We start from the raw sequence: 22674 nt of genomic DNA, 5'->3' as shown, positions 1-22674 counted from the left end.
CTACTCCCAAAAAAGAATACCTCCATGGTGATGTGACAGGCTCCCTCCATTAGCAAGGATTTCTTCTCTAGCAGCTGCCTGTATTTGGAAACAACACAACAAATTGTTGCTACTTAGATTTCACTTCGCAGTGAAAGAAAAAGACCCCAATCCCAAAGGAGGCACGTTTCCTGGGTTAAATAATAAACTAGAAGCCTAACTTTCCTCTCTTTTGGTCAAATGTGTTTAAAAAGCAATTAAATAAGTAGCCTAGCTTTGTAAGATTTTTTCTAGTGAATAGTCACAATCTCTATAAAGATCATTTTGAGATTCTAGGAAAAAAAGACAAAATGACCATTCAGCACACTAAGTTGTTAATAATACTAATAAATGCAAAGTTGTAAATGTACAGTCAGGTTCTACTTAGTAATGAACATCTCATTATACCAACAAAGTGACTAACATTTACTGACCGCCTCCTATAAGTGTACCAGAAAAGTTCCAAGTAATTTGCCTGCAGTATCTCATTTATTTTCAGTATAGCTTTATGAAATAACTACAATTACTCCCATTTCGCAGATAAAATAAGGCTTAGATAGGTTAAATTATTTGCTTAATATCATATAGTGTGCATCAGAATTATAATAAAGCTATTAGAGTCTTTATTAAACCTATTAGAAATCAACCACAAATGCCTTTATGGAGAACACTTCTTAGGTCAATGACTTGGGATAAATTACTTGTCAGTCTTATGGATACCTAAGAGTGAAAAGAAAAACCTCGTTTTATCCTAATATGTAACATCCTAACCAAGCTCTTTATAGAGCACACAGGTAAGAAAAGATAAACACTTGTAACAAGATATAGAATGACTAAAGAGCAGTGTAAAAAAGGATGACAGAAACCAGAATTGCCTTCAGTTCCTAATGATTCGTGAATATATAAATGGCTACGAGGTAAAATATCTGTAGTACCTTGGGCCTCTCAGAATTACTCAGGTGTGTATGTATAAACCATCAGGAATTAGGTAGGGTAGGAGAGGGCCCAGGTGGGACAGACGGACCACATCCCACTGCAAAGTAATCGATAAGAACCCTCGGCTGGGTGTGGTGGCTCATGCCTGTAATCCCAGCACTTTGGGAGGCCAAGGTGGGTGGATCACTTGAGGTCGGGAGTTTGAGACCAGCCTGGCCAACAGGGTGAAACCCCATCTTTACTAAAAATACAAAAAACTAGCCCGGCATGGTGGTGCATGCACGCCTGTAAGTAATCCCAGCTACTCAGGAGGCTGAGACAGGAGAATCGCTTAAATCCGGGAGGCAGAGGTTGCAGTGAGCCGAGATCATGCCACTGCACTCCAGCCTGGGCAACAGAGTGAGACTTCATCTCCAAAACACCCTCATTACTGAGGGTTTTCCGAATGAATCCTACATATGCCATCTCCTGCTCTAAGAATTTATATCCTCTAACAAATTACTTTAAATAAAGCAATAGCTACTTCAGATCAGTAGCACTTAGAGACCAGCAGTTTGGACTGAGAAAGTAGGAACAATTTCACTCTGTGGTACTGTACAGAAGGGACATTTGGGTAGCCAGAGGGCAAACACTGAAGCAGTGAAAGGCTAAAGTGACGAAAAAGTACTCAGACTTTTGGGAATGATTAATATTATTCTGATTGGGGTGATGGTTTCACAGGTGTATACATATGTCAAAACTGTACACACTGTATACAGCTTACTGTATTTGAATTGTACTTCAAAAAAGCTGCTAAAAAAAAAAAAAAAGGAGGCATAGGAGGAAGCCAACCAAACCTTTTCTATACTTTCAGTCTAAAAGTGTGCTACTGAAATTTGCTTTAGCAGGTGTGTAATGCAGTTAAAACAGTAGGACACCTGAGTTTTTAAGAAAACTCAGCTTCCTACAGGATCCTCCACACTCCAGTCTGTTTAACTCTAGGCATATTCATAATGAGAAATATTGGCTGTAAAGAGAAAGCTTTATAAAAATAAACAGTTTGACACTCTTTAAGAAAGTAATAGAAACTGCTAGCTAATGAACCCAAAGCACCCACTTACAGCTGTAGCATATAAAAAAATTACAAATCTAGAATGACATTACAATAACACAGACCAAAGGCATTGCTGACTTCAACAACCACCATCATGTGGAAATGAGTGCACTGTGAAAGTGATCTAGGATTCCTATATAGTCATATGAATTCCTAATTGTTATTTAATTTAATCAGCTATCATGTATTGTAACAACCAAAGAATCACAGACTAGGTGTACAGTACATTAATTTTAGACTCACAATTCAGTACACAAGTCAGGGAAACAAATATGCTTTTCATTTCTAAGGGCTAACAGCTAAGCAAACCATGTGTGATTAAAGAGACTCAAAACTCATAAATTGACAGTAAAATTTATTGAAATTAATCAATAGCTGTAAAAGCTATACGCAGGTATGCAAAATTACCTCAGTTTGTTCAAACACGGTCAGTGGGTCACTAATTCCCCTGTAGTTAAAGGCAAAATAGAAGTAGATACATGCACCTGCATCGTAAGTCTGCGTCACCCTAAAAAACAAACAAAATCCCCAAAGGGGCTTTAAGTTAAGTCAAATCAGATTTAACATCTAGAAACTTAAAGGCAAGACGACCCAAATGATTAGTTTAAGACATAATCTCAGTTTCTTCCCAGCCTCCTACTCCATGGAAGGAATACACATTGGCTTGCTTTAGAGTTGTCTGCCAAAACAAGTGAACTGAGGATGCAGTGCAAAACAAGAATTTTACCCTCATTGAAGTACCAATTTAGTCAATATTATAGGTACACATTCAATCTTTCTCATGTCTGTCCCATGTTACTAAAGCTTCTATTGGGAAAAAACCCAAAAACTTTTACACATTGTATCAGCATTTTATGATGAAGTGCCATTTTCACTGATTTTATTATGTTACCTAGAAGTAATGAGAACTATCAGCAGCATGTGTGAAAACCATATATATAGTCAGGTAAGTATGAGTATTCATTGTTTTAAATTGCATAATCAAAATAACATTTAACAAAATTACTTAAAAACATACATATCCTGACAATAAAAGTAACACTAACTTTTTCTCTTTCTGCTATTTAACAAATTTTATGCACAATTAAGTTCTTTATGTGACTGGTATAAGACAAAATTTGAGGCACTTCCATACTACAAATAGCACAACTCCATTACTTTTCAGAGTGTGTTTTCCTGCCAAAGGACCACACAATGAGGTCCATATGTGCAAGTGAAAACTATATTTTGTACTGCCACAGTAAACAGATATGATGTAAAACATCTGCCCCTTGAAAAAGGCAAAATTAGACTCAAAACAAGAAACTTGGTTCCTTTCACTGGCTCCATCACTGCTGAGGATAGAACATGAAATGCATAGAATACATAAGGACATGCAAACACTGACTAAAATCAATTTTCATTCTTTTAAAAATCTATATTGATAAAGTATGGGCAAATTATAATCTCTTCAAAGTACATTAAGTCCTCTTGTCAGAGGCGTGTGAACCAGAGCAACTGCATCTTAAACAGGAGCTGGGTAAAATGAGGCTGAAACCTACCTACTGGGCTGCATTCCGAGACGGTTAAGCCATTCTAAGTCACAGGATGAGATAGGAAGTCAGCACAAGATACAGGTCATAAAGACTTTGCTGATAAAACAGGTTGCAGTAAAGAAGCCAGTTAAATCCCACCAAAACCAAGATAGCCAGGAAAGTGACCTCTGGTCATCCTCACTGCTATACCTACACTCCCACCAGTGCCATGTCAGTTTACAAATGCCATGGCAACATCAGGAAGTTACCCTGTATGGTCTAAAAAGGGGAGGCATCACCCCTTGTTTAGCATATCATCAAGAAACAACCATAAAAATGGGCAATCAGCAGCCCTCAGTGCTGCTCTGTCTATGGAGTAGCCATTCTTTTATTCCTTTACTTTCTTAATAAACTTGTTTTCACTTTGCACTGTGGACTTGCCCTAAATTCTTTCTTGTATGAGATCCAAGAACCTTCTCTTGAGGTGTGGATCATCCTGGGACCCCTTTCCTGTCACACTCTGGCAACAATACTATGAACTCATCATTTGTTTGGATTCTTCTGGCTCAACAGACTTAAAGATTCTGGGTAGAAAAAAAGCACATCACTGCAGTTGAGACCAAAACAAGGACACTGTTCAGTTCTGGCTATAACTTTAAAAATAAATGACAACAGAATAAATATCATTAATATTTTTTTCTACACAGATAATTTAAATGCACTAGAAGAAACTCTTCTAAGCTCTATATAGCCAAAATATGACATAGTCCAATTCATAGAGAATGACAAACAAGATTGAAGAACGCTGAGAGAACATAAAGACAGACACCATCAATTAGCTTATGCAGCTTAAAAATCAGTCTATACAAAGAATAAGAAAATTGGGATAGGTCAGATTGGGAAAAGTGTTCTACAAAGGCATACCTAAATGCAGACTGACAAAAAACCATAAGATTGTTCTAGGTAAAACAAAAAGCAATAATTACTAAGGTATAGGAGAAATCAACCAGGAGATAACAAATGAGAGTAAAAAAAGCTAGACATCCATGAGTAGAAGAACCAGATGGATAAAAAGATTAAGGGAACAAAGCAGGAAAAATGAGCTGAAAATAATCACAACTCTGACATCATTGGGAATAAGAAAAACCAAAGAACTTGAGGAAGAAACCAAGCTCAAAGGAGCAATGGCTGCCACTGCTGTGAAAGCTTGAGGAGATGTACCTTCACTCAGCACCAACTCTACAGAACACAGATCCTCTGTGGCACACAGACCTGCTTTTCTCTCTCCCTAGGCCTCATATCTTCTCACATGCTACTCACCTTGCCTCAATCACTGATTCTTCCTAAGTATGTGTGCCCATTTTCTTCCTCTTCAAAAACCTACTTTCCCAGGTCAAAAGGACACAGAAGCCAACTTAAAAAAACTCCCAATAGCCACACTGGGAAAATCTGAGCAACAAAGTGAATAATGATAATAATGGCTGCATTCCAGAGAATAAAATGTCTATGAGTCCCTACTGATAGACTGATATATAGACAGATAGATAGTGGCAAGGGGTGGGGGGCGGGCAGAAAAGGAGAGGAGAGGAAAGCTCTTCTTTACAGTGAATTGCAGTTGATAAATGTAAAATGAATGATTAAAATAGAAAATCACCATTTGCAAGTATCACAGTAATAACTGTTGTAATCAAGAATCAACAGTGGGATATTGATGTGATTAGGAGATGCTATAAGAAACAGGCTATTTGCATAGTCTCAAAGTTTCTCCCCATAAGGTTTATTTTTTTTTAATTTTTTTATTTTTTTGACACATAATTTCACTTTTGTTGCCCAGGCTGGAGTGTAGTGGCACAATCTCGGCTCATTGTAACCTCCACCTCCTGGGTTCAAGTGATTCTCCTGCCTCAGACTCCCAAATTGCTGGGATTACAGGCACCTGCCACCATGCCCACCTAATTTTTTTGTATTTTTAGTAGAGACAGGGTTTCATCATGTTAGCCAGGCTGGTCTCTAACTCCTGACCTCAAGTGATCCACCCACCTCAGCTTCCCAAAGTGCTGGTATTACAGGCGTGAGCTGTGCCCAGCCATAAGATGTTTTTTAAATACAATGGGAAAAAATAGTAATTGTAGAGTGGAGAAACCTGGCAGGTACCACCCTAACCAAGTAGTCTAAGTTAATGTCACCAATAATGAGACTTAACAATATCATGTTTCTTCTGATATGATCTACCATGAAGAGCACTTCACTGTCACTTCTGTAGTAATCTTGCCAAAATGTGTAACTTAAATTTGATCACAAGAAAACACCAGACAAACCCAAACTGAGAGATAACTGGCCAGTATTCTTCAAATGTATGAAGGTTACGAAAGATAAAGATATCAGTGGGACAAATGATAAAGAAAGGTTTGTGAGTTAGGTAATCATATTGAAACAACACTAATTTTTTGGTTTTGATAATCATAGTAAAATTACATGAGATATTAGCACTTGAGGAAGATGAGTAAAAGGTTCACAGGAACTATTTGTACAATACTATTTTTTTTTAAGTCTAGTTACACCTCCCCCAAAATTAGAAATTTAGAAGCAATGTAAATGTTTCTCCAATTGGCCCATCTCCATCAAGAGGGATTTTTTTTTTTTTTAAATAAGTATACTGCACTTAAAGTCAGTCTCTAAACAGACCAGATGAAACGTGGTGATCAGTTAAGTTTTCCAAACTCCCTCAAAGTTAAAAGAAATAAGTAGGAGATATAATTAAAAACTAAGAAATGGGAGAAATGTCCAAATACCAAATATGATCAGACTGAGTCCAATATAGCCTCTTCACTAAGTTTACATTAATAATTAGTAAGCATTTGGAAAACAAATAGGATGATTGCACCAAATGCAGTGACACAGCCTTAAAATATTGTCTGTGACTCAATATTTATACATGTTGAATGTGTATATACAAAAGATATCAAGAATGTTAGATTATTAAATCATATATAAAATACATATCTGAGCTTTCAAAATGCAATTAGGAAAGCATTTAAAAGGGAGGTAAGGTAATCATAGTCAAATCTCCATATGCAATTTACAGAGGTTCCCACAAAGAATTTAATTTAACAGAAGGAGCAAATGTAGAGGAAATACTCTTTTTACTACACGATACAAATAGAATCTAATCTACAATTTTAATCGCCTTTTAGGCCAAATGTTAGGTGCCTCAGAACAGAAGAAATGAACTGTTTAACAATGCTACTGTCAATTTGCCAGCTGTGTTTCTCTTCTAGTGTTAATTCATCCTCATAAAAAAAGATCCTTTGAATATTTACATTTTAACTACCAGATACACAAAGTTTAAGAAACAACGGAGAACCATTTTAACTACAAGGGCACTATCATTAGGAATAACCTAATTCAAATAAAGTGTGAAGGATAAATGAATGAAACCAATTTGTAGAAATTAGTAAAATATATATCACTCATAAGGGAATCACTAACATTCATAAATAGATGTAACTAAACATTAATAGCGCATTATCATCTTTCAACATATCCAGGATCTATATATTACACAGTTCAGTTTTCAGTAGATGAACAGATTACTTGAAGTCATAACAAAGCTTGATGGACCTGATTGATTAGTATCTCAAACAAGTCCAAATAATGAAAAATACCTTTTGGAACACCTTAATTTGGGTCCATTTCAGAAAGTGACTTAGATCTAACACCTTTTACAACAGACCAACTCTATCATTTAAGACACTTAAACACTAACCTCTTCCAAAATCATCTGGACAAGTAATAGTGTGGTTGTCAAAGTCACTACAATATTCTTTAATTAAAAAAAATTTTGGGCTCTATACTTTTTGGAGTACTTTATTTGTATTAGACTCAATGACTAGCAATTACTTCCCATATAACTTCTTCAGAAAAGTTTGGACTGGAATTTCTATTCCAATGTACAAAGTACATTTTAATGGACAAAAATGAAATAAATGAACTCAATAAATGTACCCTACACCTAAGTTATTTTTCTTAGGATCCTTGATTTTAAATAGATCCATAATTATTTTTAAATAACTTTGGAACAGCTTTGTCAAATGTTATTTCAACTTTGATTTTAGATATAGGGGGTCTATGTGCATGTTTGTTACCTAGGAATATTGCGTGATGCTGAGGTTTGGAGTATGGATCCTATCACCCAGGTAGCAAGCATAGCACCTGATAAAAAACTGGTTTAAAAAATATATCTCACATATTCAACATAGAATAATCTCCTTAGCCACTACTACGCAGGTCAAATCAAACTAAACTGAAATCAAATTCCAATTAAATGTTAGTTTAATCAAGTATGAGCCATAAGAACTACAAAAGTCTTATTTACCAAAGCCATTCAAGTAACTAGGCTTTGCATATTCTAACTGGTTTTATAAGATGGTCACAGAAACCAAACATATCAGCTTTTATAGGAAAACCATTCTTTTTTTTTTTAATTTTTTTTTTATTATTGTACTTTAAGTTCTAGGGTACATGTGGATAACATGCAGGTTTGTTACATATGTATACTTGTGCCATGTTGGCGTGCTGCACCCATCAACTCGTCAGCACCCATCAACTCGTCATTTACATCAGGTATAACTCCCAATGCAATCCCTCCCCCCTCCCTCCTCCCCGTGATAGGCCCCGGTGTGTGATGTTCCCCTTCCCGAGTCCAAGTGATCTCATTGTTCAGTTCCCACCTATGAGTGAGAACATGCGGTGTTTGGTTTTCTGTTCTTGCGATAGTTTGCTAAACCATCATTCTCAGGAAAACCATTCTTAAAACACAGCTACTTAATAAAAATGACATATGGCCAATTCAGTCTAAATAAACTAATTCTACCGATCAACAATACAGAATGAATATTCTTAAGCCTTATGAATACATTCTGAAGAACCTAGATTTAAGTGTAATTACAGAATGTGCCCTAAGGCAGAATATTTTACTTCCTAATCATTTTCCATAGGTAGCGGTTTATCACGATAGTTTCATAATGTTACAGCAGGGGTGGGGTTCTTAAGAGATGTTGAACAGGAACTGGGGACAGAAGGAAGAAGGGGGAAGGGTAAAATCTATTAAGTTACCATTTGACAAAACAAAGGAAAAAAAATTTCTCAACTACACAAGAATAGATTTGATTACCTAAAATGTTTCAAAATCTAATGGTAACAAATAGCTTTTGGATTATTATGTCTGATTTGTTTTCAGGATAACAATAAAAGAGAGCTGACTGTCTGCTAAAAGACTGGACTATGAAGAGAAAAATGAAGCATCAGTTTGAGTTGATAATACAAACATAAAAATTTTTTTCTTACATTTTAAGGACTTTAAGATAAAAGGTGCATTGTTAAAGATACCCCCAAATTTAAAATAAACTAAAAGTAACATGACATTCTTACACCCACTATGTCAACATTAGCTTAATCCCATTGTAAGCTTTTTACTACAGAGAACAAGACCTCTCTTTGCCCGCCCTTCAGATATCTCGAATGCCCAGCAAATAATCTCTAAAATCTACTTTTTCAGCTTTTATAATCTCTGATCCTATCCTCAGTGTACCTGTTTAAAACATGTTAATACACAGATGACTAGGTACTTTCTGCAAGGCTTGTTAAACCTGGACAGTCTCTCCCACACAGAAGCAGAAACGACTACTTTAAGGAGATCCGTTTGATTGAAATGAACATTTAAGGTGTAAGGAAGATGCTTTCCTCAGATCTCATGTTAGAATTTTACTTTCTTACCGTGCAGAAGCACAATTTAGCAAATTCTAAAGGGTATCTCTTCCCAATGGGAACAATAAGGAAAACTAAGAAACACAACACTAGTACTAGGAAAGTACAAGATAAGACAATGGAAAAGACAAAGAAAAGACAAAAACAAAAACACACACACACACAAAATTAGCAGTTTAAAGAATACAGAAATATTTCTAGTCTTGGAAAACAAATATATGCAAATTATCATGCTACAAGGAGCAAGTAAGCTTAATAATTGAATGCCTTAATGAGGACTTGTCATTGGAAAGGAAAGGCAAATATACAAATTTTCCTTACTAATACTAGCATGGATTATCTACCTCAAGCTTAATGTAATTATGTCACAACAATACTACAGCATTTATATAGCTCTTCAGAACCTAACAGTTTTTTCATATGCTTTCTCATTTCATTTTCACAACAGTCCCATCGAGAAATGGCATTACCACTATTTTACTGATAATATTAGAGTTTGAAGAGATTAAATTACCAGTAAACAACAAAACACTGCCTTCACTCTTCAGCGTCATGTTGAGTATGTATATAATTTATAATTTCTTGACTATATAATTTACAGTTTCAGTGAGTAGAGTAGTCCTCTTCTTTTTCCAGGAGTCCAGACACCTGGCTCTTCACTGCCATGCCATCCAGATGGCAGGGAATGCTTACTCACAGAAGGGTATCCTACTCCTAAAAGGCTCAGGACTGCTGTAAAATTCCAGTGGCACAATCCTAACAAGGTGGTAAGTGAATGTTAGGAAAGCTGGCCAAATGTAACAGACTGAAGCTTTTTCTCAGCTGGAAAATTATATTTCCCCCACTGATTAAAAAACAAAACAAAACATTTTTTTTTTCAGAATACGAAATATAAGAACAATTTTTAAAACTTACCTGCATGTAGAAAAAGGAGCAAACTGTACACCCTTCTCTTTGCATTCCCTTGTTATTCTTTCTTTTACATTTCTACAGAGATCTACCACTCTGAAAAAAGATAAATGAATACAATATTAAGTTTTCAAGTGAAAACTACACAAATGCTAATAAATATTGGTTAATCTGGCACCATTCAAGTCTGACAGTTTCTTAGCTAAAGCTTTCTTAGTTGTTCTTTCAAGAATGGAAAAGAGCCCTAATCCCTCAACTTGAGCCCTCCATTCCTAACTTTAAAAAGAGGAAAGTTTTTTCTTTTTTTGACTTAAGGAAAACAGAAAGTCACAAGAACATACTCAAGTCTCCTGAATGCAGTTTCCTACACTTAGGAAAGCCTGACATCAAAATCAATTTAATTATAAGATTTTAAGAGCTTTAAAAAAAGCTATAAAGAAGATGTTAATGAAAATTCAATTCTAGGTTATATGAATACCAATCTTTACCCATGTCTAAGAAGTTTTCCTTAATTTAGAAATAACTCAGGCTGGGTACAGTGGCTCAGAACTGTTATCCCAGCACTTTGGGAAGCTGAGGCCGGAGGACTGCTTGAGCCCAGGAGTTTGAGACTGGCCTGGGCAATAGTGAGATCCTATCTCTACAAAATATTTAAAAATTACCCAGGCATGGTGGCACACACCTGTAGTCCCAGCTAGTCAGGAGGCTGAGGTGGGAGAATCACTGGAGCCCAGGAGGGCAGGACTACAGTGAGCCATGGTTGTGCCACTGCACTCCAGTCTGGGTAACAGAATAAGACTCTGTCTCAAATAAAATAATAATAATAATAATAATAATTCAATTAATAATCATGATGTTACTAGCCTAGGCAATATAGTGAGACCTCGTCTCTACTAAAAATCAAAAAACTTAGTTGGGCAAGGTGGCACATGCCTGTAGTACCAGCTACTTGGGAAGCTGAGGCAGGAGGACTGCTTGAGCCTGGGAGGTTGAGGTTGCAGTGAGCCAACATCACACTACTGCACGCCAGCCTGGGCAACAGAGCAAGGCAGTCTTTCAAAGGAAATTATAATCATGATGTTATATCAAATGTTCGATAGTTTATTCTCAAACTGAAATCCAATTTGACACAGATCTATTGAAGACAAACTGCGAAAGATCTATTGAATACAAACTGTGTAAAGTATTAATGTGCTATGCTGGACTATTTGTTACTAAAAGTCACATTTTATTCCCCAATAAATATCCTGGCCACATAATGACACTGATTCTGTGTCTTGAACCTTGATTTGTTTAGCATCATGAGACCTGAAATACCAGAAAAACTCAAAAGGTTGGCTTATCTCTAGTCTCACGACACAGACTTGACTGTATGAGAACCAGTTTGATAAAAAAGTAGCATTTAAACAGATCATACTTTTTAAAATAAAGTTATCCATATTGCCAATAAGAACAAACAGTATATGATTAAAATATAAACACAAAAAGGGCTTTAGTGTCTTCTTAGCATGTCAAATTTTTTATTTTTATGAATATAGAATCTGCAAATTTTATAAATTCTAATTTTATAAAACAATGTTCTTAAGTTAAATTATTTAATTTATGAGAGTTGCAGGTATACATGATTTATCAATGTTATCTATGCATCACTTATGCATAGAGGTATAGAATGGCAAGGATGCACGTTTGAAAAAATATCTCATAAAACATTTAGATGACCAATATTTAATATGTCTTTATTTTGAATATATACCTTATAAAACAAATCTTTAAATATAAATAAAATCTATTAAGCTTTAACATTTATAAGAGTTAATGAATATTACAAAATTTATAAAAGTAGTAAGTTCTTTTTTTTTTGGAATAAGTTCTTTATGTTGGCTCTAGAAAATGAAATTTAAGTGCTACAGCTAAGTAGTCTAAAAAAAACTAAGAATACAATCATCTGCTGTAACAGTCCTTTGCAAGTTATGCCACTGTGTGAACTGCATTTCAGTTTAAATGCACTTAAATGTATCCAATCATCTCAAATACAACAGTAAACAGGAAAATATTAAGAGCTCCTTATATCTAAACCCTCATTGATAGATGAATAAAGAAAAGAAGATGGAGAAAGGACTGGACTGAACAGTTATAACCCGCAATGGGACACTTCCAGTAAATAATTTTTAGGGAAAGGTTTCTGAAAGTGTTCGCTCACAGAACTTGATCAAAGGCAAACACAGTCCACTTGGATCAATCCTTTTATAGGACAGAAACATAACTGCATACTTTCAAATTCTAACTTATTAGCAAATTTAACACTTGACCATTTCATCCCTGAAAAAAACTTCCCTGGGGCTTTTTTTATATCATTGGAATAATATCTACATCCTCTAGATGTAGATATTATTATTATTATACCTATTATTATTATATCTACATCCTCTAGATATTATTATTCAATACACTTTGCTACCTTTTGTGGTTCAAGACCAGCCTAGGCAACAAATGAGACCTCATCTCTACAAACAAAACAAGTTAGCCAGGCACGGTGATGTGTACCTGGGATCCTAGCTAGCTAGGAGGCCAAGATGGGAGAATTGCTTGAGCCCAGGTAGTTAAGGCTGCAGTGAGCCGTGATAGTGTCACTGCACTCTGGCCTGGGTGACAGAGGGAGACCCCATCTCAAAAAAAAAACCAAACATTTTTTTAGAAATCTCCAACCCTTAAGATACCTATTTTCATAGACTGTAATCTCAAATTATTCCCAAGCTCATTCATAAGAATCTATGAAGAATATTCATTGAGAACCTAATAGGTGCGGCCATTGTGGTAGGGATGGGATGGAACACAACAGGATGGGACACTTAGGAATACACAAAAACTAGTATGACCAATAATCCCTTAAGTGGACTATATATGAAAAAGCCAATAATCTAATAATGTGTGAAAGTTAAAGACCCTGATCCCATGGGCTACTGCAAACATGGCCTCTAGCTAAAGGTTTGAAAGAAAAAGAAAATTGCTAAATGGTTGTCAACAAGTAAATTTTACATAAAAATGTAGTTGCCTTCTATTAATATTATTTATTAAAACTTCAGCTGAAGAAATTGTTTTAAAGGTAAACAAATGTGTAACTGCATAAAACAGAAATTATCAGTGTGTCAATTAAATAAATATGCAAGTATATATAAAGAATAGATAAAGAGAAATAAAAAAAATTGCACACTATTAGCTTCCACAGTTGGAAGAATAAAAAAACAAGATGTCAATCATCAGTACTAACTGATGACAAGGAAATTCATTAACTCTTAAGAGGTAGCATTGCGGCCGGGCGCGGTGGCTCAAGTCTGTAATCCCAGCACTTTGGGAGGCCGAGACGGGCGGATCACGAGGTCAGGAGATCGAGACCATCCTGGCTGACCCGGTGAAACCCCGTCTCTACTAAAAAATACAAAAAACTAGCCGGGCGAGGTGGCGGGCGCCTGTAGTCCCAGCTACTCGGGAGGCTGAGCCAGGAGAATGGCGTAAACCCGGGAGGCGGAGCTTGCAGTGAGCTGAGATCCGGCCACTGCACGCCAGCCTGGGCGACAGAGCGAGACTCCGTCTCAAAAAAAAAAAAAAAAAAAGAGGTAGCATTGCACTCCCTCACTGTCCCAGTGCTATGGACTGAATGTTTGCATCCCTCTCAAAATTCATATATTGAAATCCGAAGCCCCAGTTAGATGGTATTAGAAGGTGAGGGCTTTGGGTGGTCATTAGGTTATGAGGGTGGAGCTGCATGAATGGGATTAGTGCTTTATAAAAAGATATGAGAGGGCTTGTTTTCTCTCTCTCTCTGCTTTTCTCCAGGTGAAGATATTAAGAAGATGGCCATCTATAAAACCAGGAAGAAGGCCTTCAACAAAACCCCAACCATGTTAACATCCTGATCTCAGACTCCAAACCTCCAGAACTGTAAGAAATAATTGTTTCTTGTCTAAGAACATTTAAGCTACCCAGTCTAAGGTGCTCTGTTTAGCAAGCCAAACTGGCTTAAGATACCCAAGGAGAGGAATTAAACACTAAAATGGTCTTAGATGCATTAAAAGGCTTTCCCTCAACTTTTCAAGTCCCTTGTACAGTGTTGTATTTGCAGGGACGGGTTGTTTCGAGGTTTCTTTTGGTTTTTCCTGCCAGGTAGATAGAACTGACATAGAGAAAGGGCTGGAGAGAAATTCTGTTTGCGTAAACTAGTCCTGTGGAAAAAACCAAGCTCCATTAGAACGTCTGCCTTACTGGTTTCCCCAGGGAAGGAAAAATATGTTTCCACCCTTTTTTCTAAGTGTTTGTCTTTAGTTTTGATTTTGGAAAAATGTTAAGCATTTATTTTTAGTTAAAAATAAAAATGGGCCGGGCGCGGTGGCTCAAGCCTGTAATCCCAGCACTTTGGGAGGCCGAGACGGGCGGATCACGAGGTCAGGAGATCGAGACCATCCTGGCTAATACGGTGAAACCCCGTCTCTACTAAAAATACAAAAAACTAGCCGGGCGAGGTGGCGGGCGCCTGTAGTCCCAGCTACTCGGGAGGCTGAGGCAGGAGAATGGCGTAAACCCGGGAAGCGGAGCTTGCAGTGAGCTCAGATCCGGCCACTGCATTCCAGCCTGGGTGACAGAGCGAGACTCCGTCTCAAAAAAAAAAAAAAAAAATAAAAAATAAAAATAAAAATAAAAATGAATTTCATACTAAAAAAATTAATAAATTAATTTTTTAAAAAAGGTCTTTGAGACCACTATGAATAGCTGCCAAACTATTTCTACTACTCAAAGGCTAATGACTTGATACTTTTTTTTATTCAAAGGATTTATTCCCCTTGTTAAAATTTAGCATCAACATTTGTGAATAACATTTCAACTTGAGAAAGCTGATTTAAAAAAAAAATTGTGAATGACAGAGTGATAGTATAATATAAACGGGGTTACTAGCTAACAACGCATGGAATATGAACACCAATGTACTAACTCAGTAGATAGTGACTGCATGTAGAAAAGTAAAAAGTTTTCTGGCGGAAAAGAGAGAGATTGGAAGAAACCAAAATATTAAGATATGGAACCTAAGAAGTAGATTCACAGGGATTTGTTATGTCCTATATACTTCATTGCAGATTTAAAGTGTTTTATCAGTTTTATAAAGAAAAGTAAAATATCAGTATGCTAGAAACAAATAAAAATATACAGGTTGAATATCCTGCAAAATCCAAAATGTGAAATGCTCCCAAATCCTAAAGTTTTTGAGTACCAACATGATGATCAAAAGAAATGCTCCAGTGATTTCTAGTGAAATTTCCAGGGATGGAATGCTCAACTGGTAAATATATAATACAAATATCCTGAAATCTCAAACACTTCTGGTCCCAAGCATTCTGAATAAGGGATTGTATAGACAATCTCTTTGAGAATTTTTTTTTATTACTGAATGAGTTATAATAAAACTCGCAGGTCTATTAATAAACCATTTCACATTCCCTAATCAGTTTTTATTAATTCACTAACCAATACTGTATGTATGTATTTCCAGTAAAGAAACCCTTCTAAAATCTATTTCCATTTATCTTATTTGGGTCATTTCCTAAAATATGCTCCAGTATCAACATTTTGCTTAAATTTAAAAATAGAAATTGTACGTAATTTCCTGAACTAAATTTCCTTTATAAATCACTTAAATTCCCATTTTTACACATACAAATATCAAAAACTAAATAATATTATGAAGGACAGTTAACTAGTTTTGTACTTTGGGAGGAGTTTTTTGAGAATACTTAAGCAATATTAATCACTTAAGAATTTAAGTCAAAGCTAGGTAAAACCTAGTAACACAGAGCATTCAATAACATTCTTCAAAATGTAAACTTCAACAATACCTTCGTTCTTTGGATCACAAATTTTCTTCAACTCCCTCCACCCAGTAAAACACTTGAAAATATGGCATTCTGATGAATACATTAATTTAAATAAAAGTAGCTGCCTTGTCTCAATGTTTCTTCATAAAATGTTTTACACTTACATATTCACACACAAAGAAACATTACTTCAAGCAATTCATATCGCATATTTGAATAATATCAGGCATTTTATTGTATTTTACCTGTCCCAAGGAGCAGAGGTCTCAAAAGATTCTCCTAATACATAGTATTCCAAAGCCAAGTCCTATTAAGACACAAACAGAAAAATCAAGAAACTACAACAGATGCAGAAGAATCAATAACACTGTTAGTCTTTCATATTCATTGTTAGTATCACATGCTTCTAATTTAACATCATCTGCTCTTTACTCTCCACCTCATAAGAGTACTGAAAAGTTGTCCCTGGAGTGAGATGCAGCCTCGATAACTAAAGGAACCTTGGCTGTCCTATTCTCCTCTGTATCCTTGGCACCAGGCAGAGTGCCTGACTCAGGGTAAGAACTCAAATTTATTTCTTTAGTGAATGGAGTTTCTATCCAGGAACAGTCTATGTACATGCAGAGAATACTGACAGAATAGAATTTTAGTGGCATAAATAGTAAATTAACCAATAACGAAAATTAGTCAAGATCAAAGGAGCAGGAAATCAAGAAGTGGGGGACGGCGGGGAAGGTATTTAGAAGGAGGAGATTTTTTTTCTTAAAATCAACTTCTCTTTCAAAACAAATTTAGAAAATATAGTAATATAGTGCATCTATCTGAAGTGACAGAATACATCAAACATCTGGAGGCACTTCTACTAGGAAAATATTCTATATTAAAAACAAATTTAGAAAATACAGTAATATAGTGCATCTATCTGAAGTGACAAAATAGATCAAACATCTGGAGGCACTTCTACTAGGAAAATATAGTATAGAGGATGTAATATTCATATTACAAGTAACTTATAATACTTAAATTTCTTTACCCAGAGCAAAATTGTTTTATCATCAAAGTTGGAAAGAAAGCTTCATAAGCCACCAGAGAAGTCCAGAGATTTGAAAGAAAGTTTTATAAGGCAGAAAACTCAACATATGTTAAGTTTTCACTTCAAGTAAAATGAGTCATTTCAACCCACCTGTGGTTGGGGGAAAAAAAAATCCCCAAATTACTGATCTGATCTAAAACATGTTTTCCTCTAATGCACTCATTTATTCAGTAAAAATATATTTGGAGACAATGGTATTAACCATTGTAAAACTTACAAAAATATAAAACATGTAACCCCGGGGTGGGGGGGGGGGTACAATCTCTAACTTGCTTTTGACTCAGTTTTAACATTAACTAGAACCTTAAAAATTAAGATAGATACTCCAAATTGTGCCTATGCTGTACTTGTTAGTTATATTTCATTTTCTAGAATTCTGAATTCAGTATTATGGGGAAAAGGCCAATATCCTCAGAGAAAATGCCTAACAAACAACATTTTATGTATATTCAAAATGCTTATTTTGGGAAGAAACTATGATACTGACAGCCTATAAAGGTAGATATTATTTACAATATCTACAATCATCTATTACCTTTCATGATCAGTACATCTTTTTTTTTTTTCCTTTGTTTGTTTGTTTTCTTTTTTTTTGAGATGGAGTTTCACTCACTGCCCAGGCTGGAGTGCAGTGGGGCGATCTTGGCTCACTGCAACCTCCGCCTCCTGGGTTCAAGTGATTCTCCTGCCTCAGCCTCCCGAGTAGCTGGGATTACAGGCATGCATCACCACACCTGGCTAATTTTGTATCTTCATTAGAGATGGGGTTTCTCCATGTTGGTCAGGCTGATCTCGAACTCCTGACCTCAGGTGATCCGCCCTCCTCAGCCTCCAAAGTGCTGGGATTACAGGCGTGAGCCACCATGCCCGGCCCAATCAGTACATCTCTTAATCAAAATTTCTAAAATGCTGAACAGACAATAAATATACTTTTACTTATCATCATCACTGTGGGGGCAGGGGACAAAAGAGGAGGACTATATGCTTCAAATTCACTGCAATTTAAAATTCAGATTTTAGCTAGGATTAAATTTTTGCTAAAATGAGAACATAATAATTCAGCTTTTTTTAGAGAAGTAAATACATGTTGTATATAAGCTTACAACAATTGTTGTGTATATGGCTCAAAATTTCCAAGAGAAAAATTAGTAAATTTAGTATTTGGAGGTGATGGATATCCCAATCCTGATTCAATCTTTACATATCATATGAAGCTATCAAAATATCATATGTACCCTGAAAGTATGTACATCTATTATGTATAAATTTCCAAAAAACTTTATGATTAAAAAAAGAAAGTTGAGTATTTGTGGAAACCAAATTCTCAATAGGATATCTGAAAAAATGACTTTTTAGAATAAGATCATTCAAATTAAGTAAACAGGAAAAATTAAAAAAAAAAAAGTAACCCCAGCAACAGCAGAAAGCAATTAAGAAATCTGAATTTGTTACCACCAAAGTAGAAAAAAAAAACTAAACTGAAAAAATAAAATTTCAAAAGAACAATTTCATATCAGTAAATACAGCAGATTGAGATAAGACAATTTCAGTATATCATAAGTAGGACATCTAGAATTAGAAACATTTGAGTGCTCAAGCACACATAATTATTTCTTTAATTCTATAATCATCATCAGTGAACAAATAACTACATCAAGTTAAATATCAAAATTTTAAAACAGTTAAAAGATTTACACATCATTAAAACAGATTATTAAGTGAAGAATGTTCCTAAGTAAAACAGCTTGATTTTAACCAAATAATGTTATGAATGGTATGCTCAACTTTTAAACAGAGAAAGGCTCCATTCTTTTAAAGAGCAGAAAGACATTAAATCATCTTTAACTTCTTCAAGAGCATATGGAGAAGGTTTAAATGGGCTTCTGAAGATTTGTAGCTAAAACAAGGTTCATGTAAAATGATATGCTAAATTACAGTAGCTTAAAATTTTTAAAAATAGGGAAGACAATTGCATTCACTCAAAGTAAGAAAAAGTATTGTTTGCAACATAAATTAAGTGGCAAGGGAAATATGATATAACTTACTCGAATGTATGCAATGACATAGGTCAGCAAATAACCTCTCTGTCCATTATCTTCTCCAGCTGCCAACCCACTGTAATTAAAGAATAAACTGTTAATTTCAAATCAACTATTAAAAATATATAAAACTAACCAAACGGATATGATACCTCAAGACAACTGCTTAACAGATTAACATATATTACACTGCATTTCATTTTTATCTTAATCTCATTTATCATAAATGTATCAAAAAGCTGCCAAGAGAATAAGTTTGAATAACAAAAATCTGAAAACACTTTTAATATTTGTTTCATCTTAATTTCAAACTTTTATTCACCAAATAAAATTGACTCATAAACTCAACTACGTCTACCCATATTCACAAAAGAGCACAAAAAGAATTAACTATGAGAAACAAACAAGCTGAAATAATCTTCACACAAGTAATCTTATGTTATTTATCATATTCTTACTCATATATTCATATGTTATTATTGTCTTACTCGTATTTGAAGAAATGTGACGACTGACTAGGAACTCCTCAATACGGAGAAGCTTCCAGAATACATGAACACATAGTATTTGGAATGTTAGATGTGGTGTTTATTTTATGAAATTTATGATTTAAATGAGAGACAAAACATATTTACATAGAAATATTTTATAAAGTAATGTATAAACAAATACAAGACCAACACAGGTAAGTTATTACTATGAACATATAAACTATCTCTTTCAATTTGAACATTTCATCCATAGAAATTGTATGTGATGATCTAGTTAGAATTAATCCCATATGACATATAATTTAGTCCAAGTACTCTTGTTTGTAAAAGTTATTCTTATTTTAAAAGACAATGAATGAATACTGTTTTTCTACTACCGTTAGTAAATAGTTTTTAATTATGCTTTTTCCATTATCATACAGAAATTAAAATTTTAACTTTGGTCAACTAAAGGAAAAATTGTTTATCTTATGGCCTCAATTAACACCTCATAATTAAATATTTTCTTCTTCTGAAGTTGTGTTGAATTTGGTTAGTAAGTAAATACTACAATGTAGATGTACTCTTGTTCTGTACAAATACTGTAAGATAATTTCAGGCTAAGTGGGCTAAATCAAAATTTCCTGACTTGCCATTATAGGTAGATGGTGTTATCCAAAAGAAGTGGCAAAGATTTGATATAAGCAGCTCTAGTCTAGAACTACTTGAGAATGGGGTATAACAAAAAAAATGAAGGGGACTGTTTGTATTAGAATGTTAATGAGCAAAGAAGATAAAACTTCGGTCAAGCAGCTGAAAGTGAGAAGAAGAGAAAGAACACAATTCTGAGTTGGATGTGAGGTTGGAGGTAGAAAGCCAAATAAAGTTTCAAAACAAAAGGAAAATAAGTCAGAAAACTGCTGTGGCAAGTGCTTAAAGGAAAATAGCTTAGGCCATAGCTCAAGTAGATGATATAAAATAGAGTCAGACTCTGAGTCCAAGACAGAAAAACCACCACAGGTCTAGGAACAGAAACAGTTCATCCATCCTGAACCTACTGGTGGAAGGAAAGGAAAAGAGAAAGAGGAGTAGGAAAGGGTGTAAGACACCTGTGTTGGGAATATTTGAGAAAAGAGAATGCCAAGTATGTACCTGATGAGAAGTAACAGGTATAAACATTTAGTAGGCTTGCCTCTGTTATGTCAAGATGAGACAAAAAGTCCTACTTTTCAGTCCCAAGTCATCTTTCTTTAGACCCTCTTTTAATATTTCTAATTTCTGGCAGCAGGCAGGAAACAGATCTGTTCACATTAGGATCCAGGGAGATAAACCACAGAGAAACATGCATTTTCTCACTTAAAGCAGGAAGAAAGTGGATGTCCTTTCTAAATTCATAAGCTCAAAGAAGCACAGTCAGTCTGGGCTTTACAAGGAAATCACAGACTTATGATTGAACTTTTTGAAACTTTTCTCTTTTTAGCTTTCAGAATTGTCAATATTCTAGCCAGAATTACCTTAAAATACAATATATAAGAATAGTAGGGCTTAAAAATTAAATGCTTCTAAATTGTGACTTTTGTAATCACTCCAAAATGACTGCATGTAGATTCAAACTGCTTTATATTAAAAGTAGCAACATCCATCCCCTACTTCCTGCTGTCTCCACAAATTTCAAACATCAATTCAAGGTTTTTAAACAAATTTAAAGCTGTCTCATGAGGAAGGACTGGAAAGACTAATGAAAGAGGAATGAGAGACAATCTTTTTATATAAAAGGGCCATCTGGTGAACCTAATCACTCTCATGTTGAATTACATTAAACAACTTAAGCATGCTTTAAAAGTAACGATAACATATTACCTTAAGTTCTTTGGAAAATGTCAAAACACCTGTCATGAGTGCTGACAGGTAATGTTTATTCTGCTCCGCTCTTGGAGAAGTTAAAATACATTACTAGCAAACATGGATAAACAATCAAAGTATGATTATTCATTACGTGGCTACTATGTTCTGTTGGGTCATATGTGTTCAAAGGTATTACTGTGTTGGAGTGGGAGTGAAAGGCAAGCAAAGAGAAAAAATGGCTAAGACAACACATAAAAATGCTCTAAATTGTTGGGAGTACTTCATAAAAATCAATGTAAAGCTAATGAGGCAGTAGAGAGTTTCATAAACAAAAAAATAAGGTATAGATGAATAATGCCCCAATTCAAAATAAAATATATGAGCTAAACAAGCACATGAAAACTGTAGCAGAAAGAAACTTGGTGGTGCTTTCCCTTGTCTTGTTACGCAGGAGAGATGATTGAGGATTGAGGGTGGGAAGAGTAGTATTTTACCTAAGTAAAATATCCTTGAATATTCAGTGATTACAACAAAAAATTAGTCCCTACAGAAAACCGGTGGGATACTAGAACTTCTGAGAGAAGACCAAAAGAGGGTATTTCCAAGTATTAAAAACTTAAAATAGGCCCATCGCAGTGGCTCATGGCTGTAATCCCAGCACTTTCGGAGGCCAGGGTGGGAAGATTACTTGAGCCCAGGAGTCTGAGGCCAACCTGGGCAACATGGCAAAACCCCATCTGTGAGCCATGATCAGGTCACTGCACTCCAACCTGAGCGACAGAGCAAGACACTGTCTCAAAAAAAAAAAAAAAAAAAAATTGAAATAGCTCTAAGGGAGCCAGGATGAAAGCACATTAAGAAATTAATTATAACTAAGAAGGAACAAATAACAGCAAAAAAAAAAAAAAAAAAAAAAAAAAAGACCTCAAACGGAGCCAGTCTTTAACTCTTTACCCTTGCTTTAAATTGAATCTCATTTACTATAACCTATTTTTAATGGACAAATTTGATACAAGTTTTGTTTGAGTAAGCAAAACTGCTGGAAGTACAGCAATAGTGCTTGGGCTTAAGTATCAGTATCTGAAGGCAGCTGGATGCCATATCTTAAAGAAGATTCACTTATATTTTTA

At 35.2% G+C, this 22674-nt stretch overlaps 1 protein-coding gene across 2 annotated transcripts in view; it reads right to left on the bottom strand.

The window, feature by feature from the left end:
* AGPS (alkylglycerone phosphate synthase) overlaps positions 1-22674 on the bottom strand; it is a 168070-nt gene that overhangs the window by 21509 nt on the left and 123887 nt on the right. For both annotated transcript variants that reach the window (XM_025404941.1, XM_025404942.1), the window contains exons 15-19: positions 19236-19305; positions 16343-16404; positions 10243-10332; positions 2456-2555; positions 21-78 (exon numbers count right to left, since the gene is read on the bottom strand). In XM_025404941.1, the coding sequence (XP_025260726.1) occupies positions 21-78; positions 2456-2555; positions 10243-10332; positions 16343-16404; positions 19236-19305 (380 nt within the window). The remainder of the gene's footprint in view (positions 1-20; positions 79-2455; positions 2556-10242; positions 10333-16342; positions 16405-19235; positions 19306-22674) is intronic.

Source organism: Theropithecus gelada, chromosome 12 (assembly GCF_003255815.1).
Source record: "Theropithecus gelada isolate Dixy chromosome 12, Tgel_1.0, whole genome shotgun sequence".
Taxonomy (NCBI): domain Eukaryota; kingdom Metazoa; phylum Chordata; class Mammalia; order Primates; family Cercopithecidae; genus Theropithecus; species Theropithecus gelada.
This window is presented reverse-complemented; position numbering and strand designations above follow the sequence as displayed.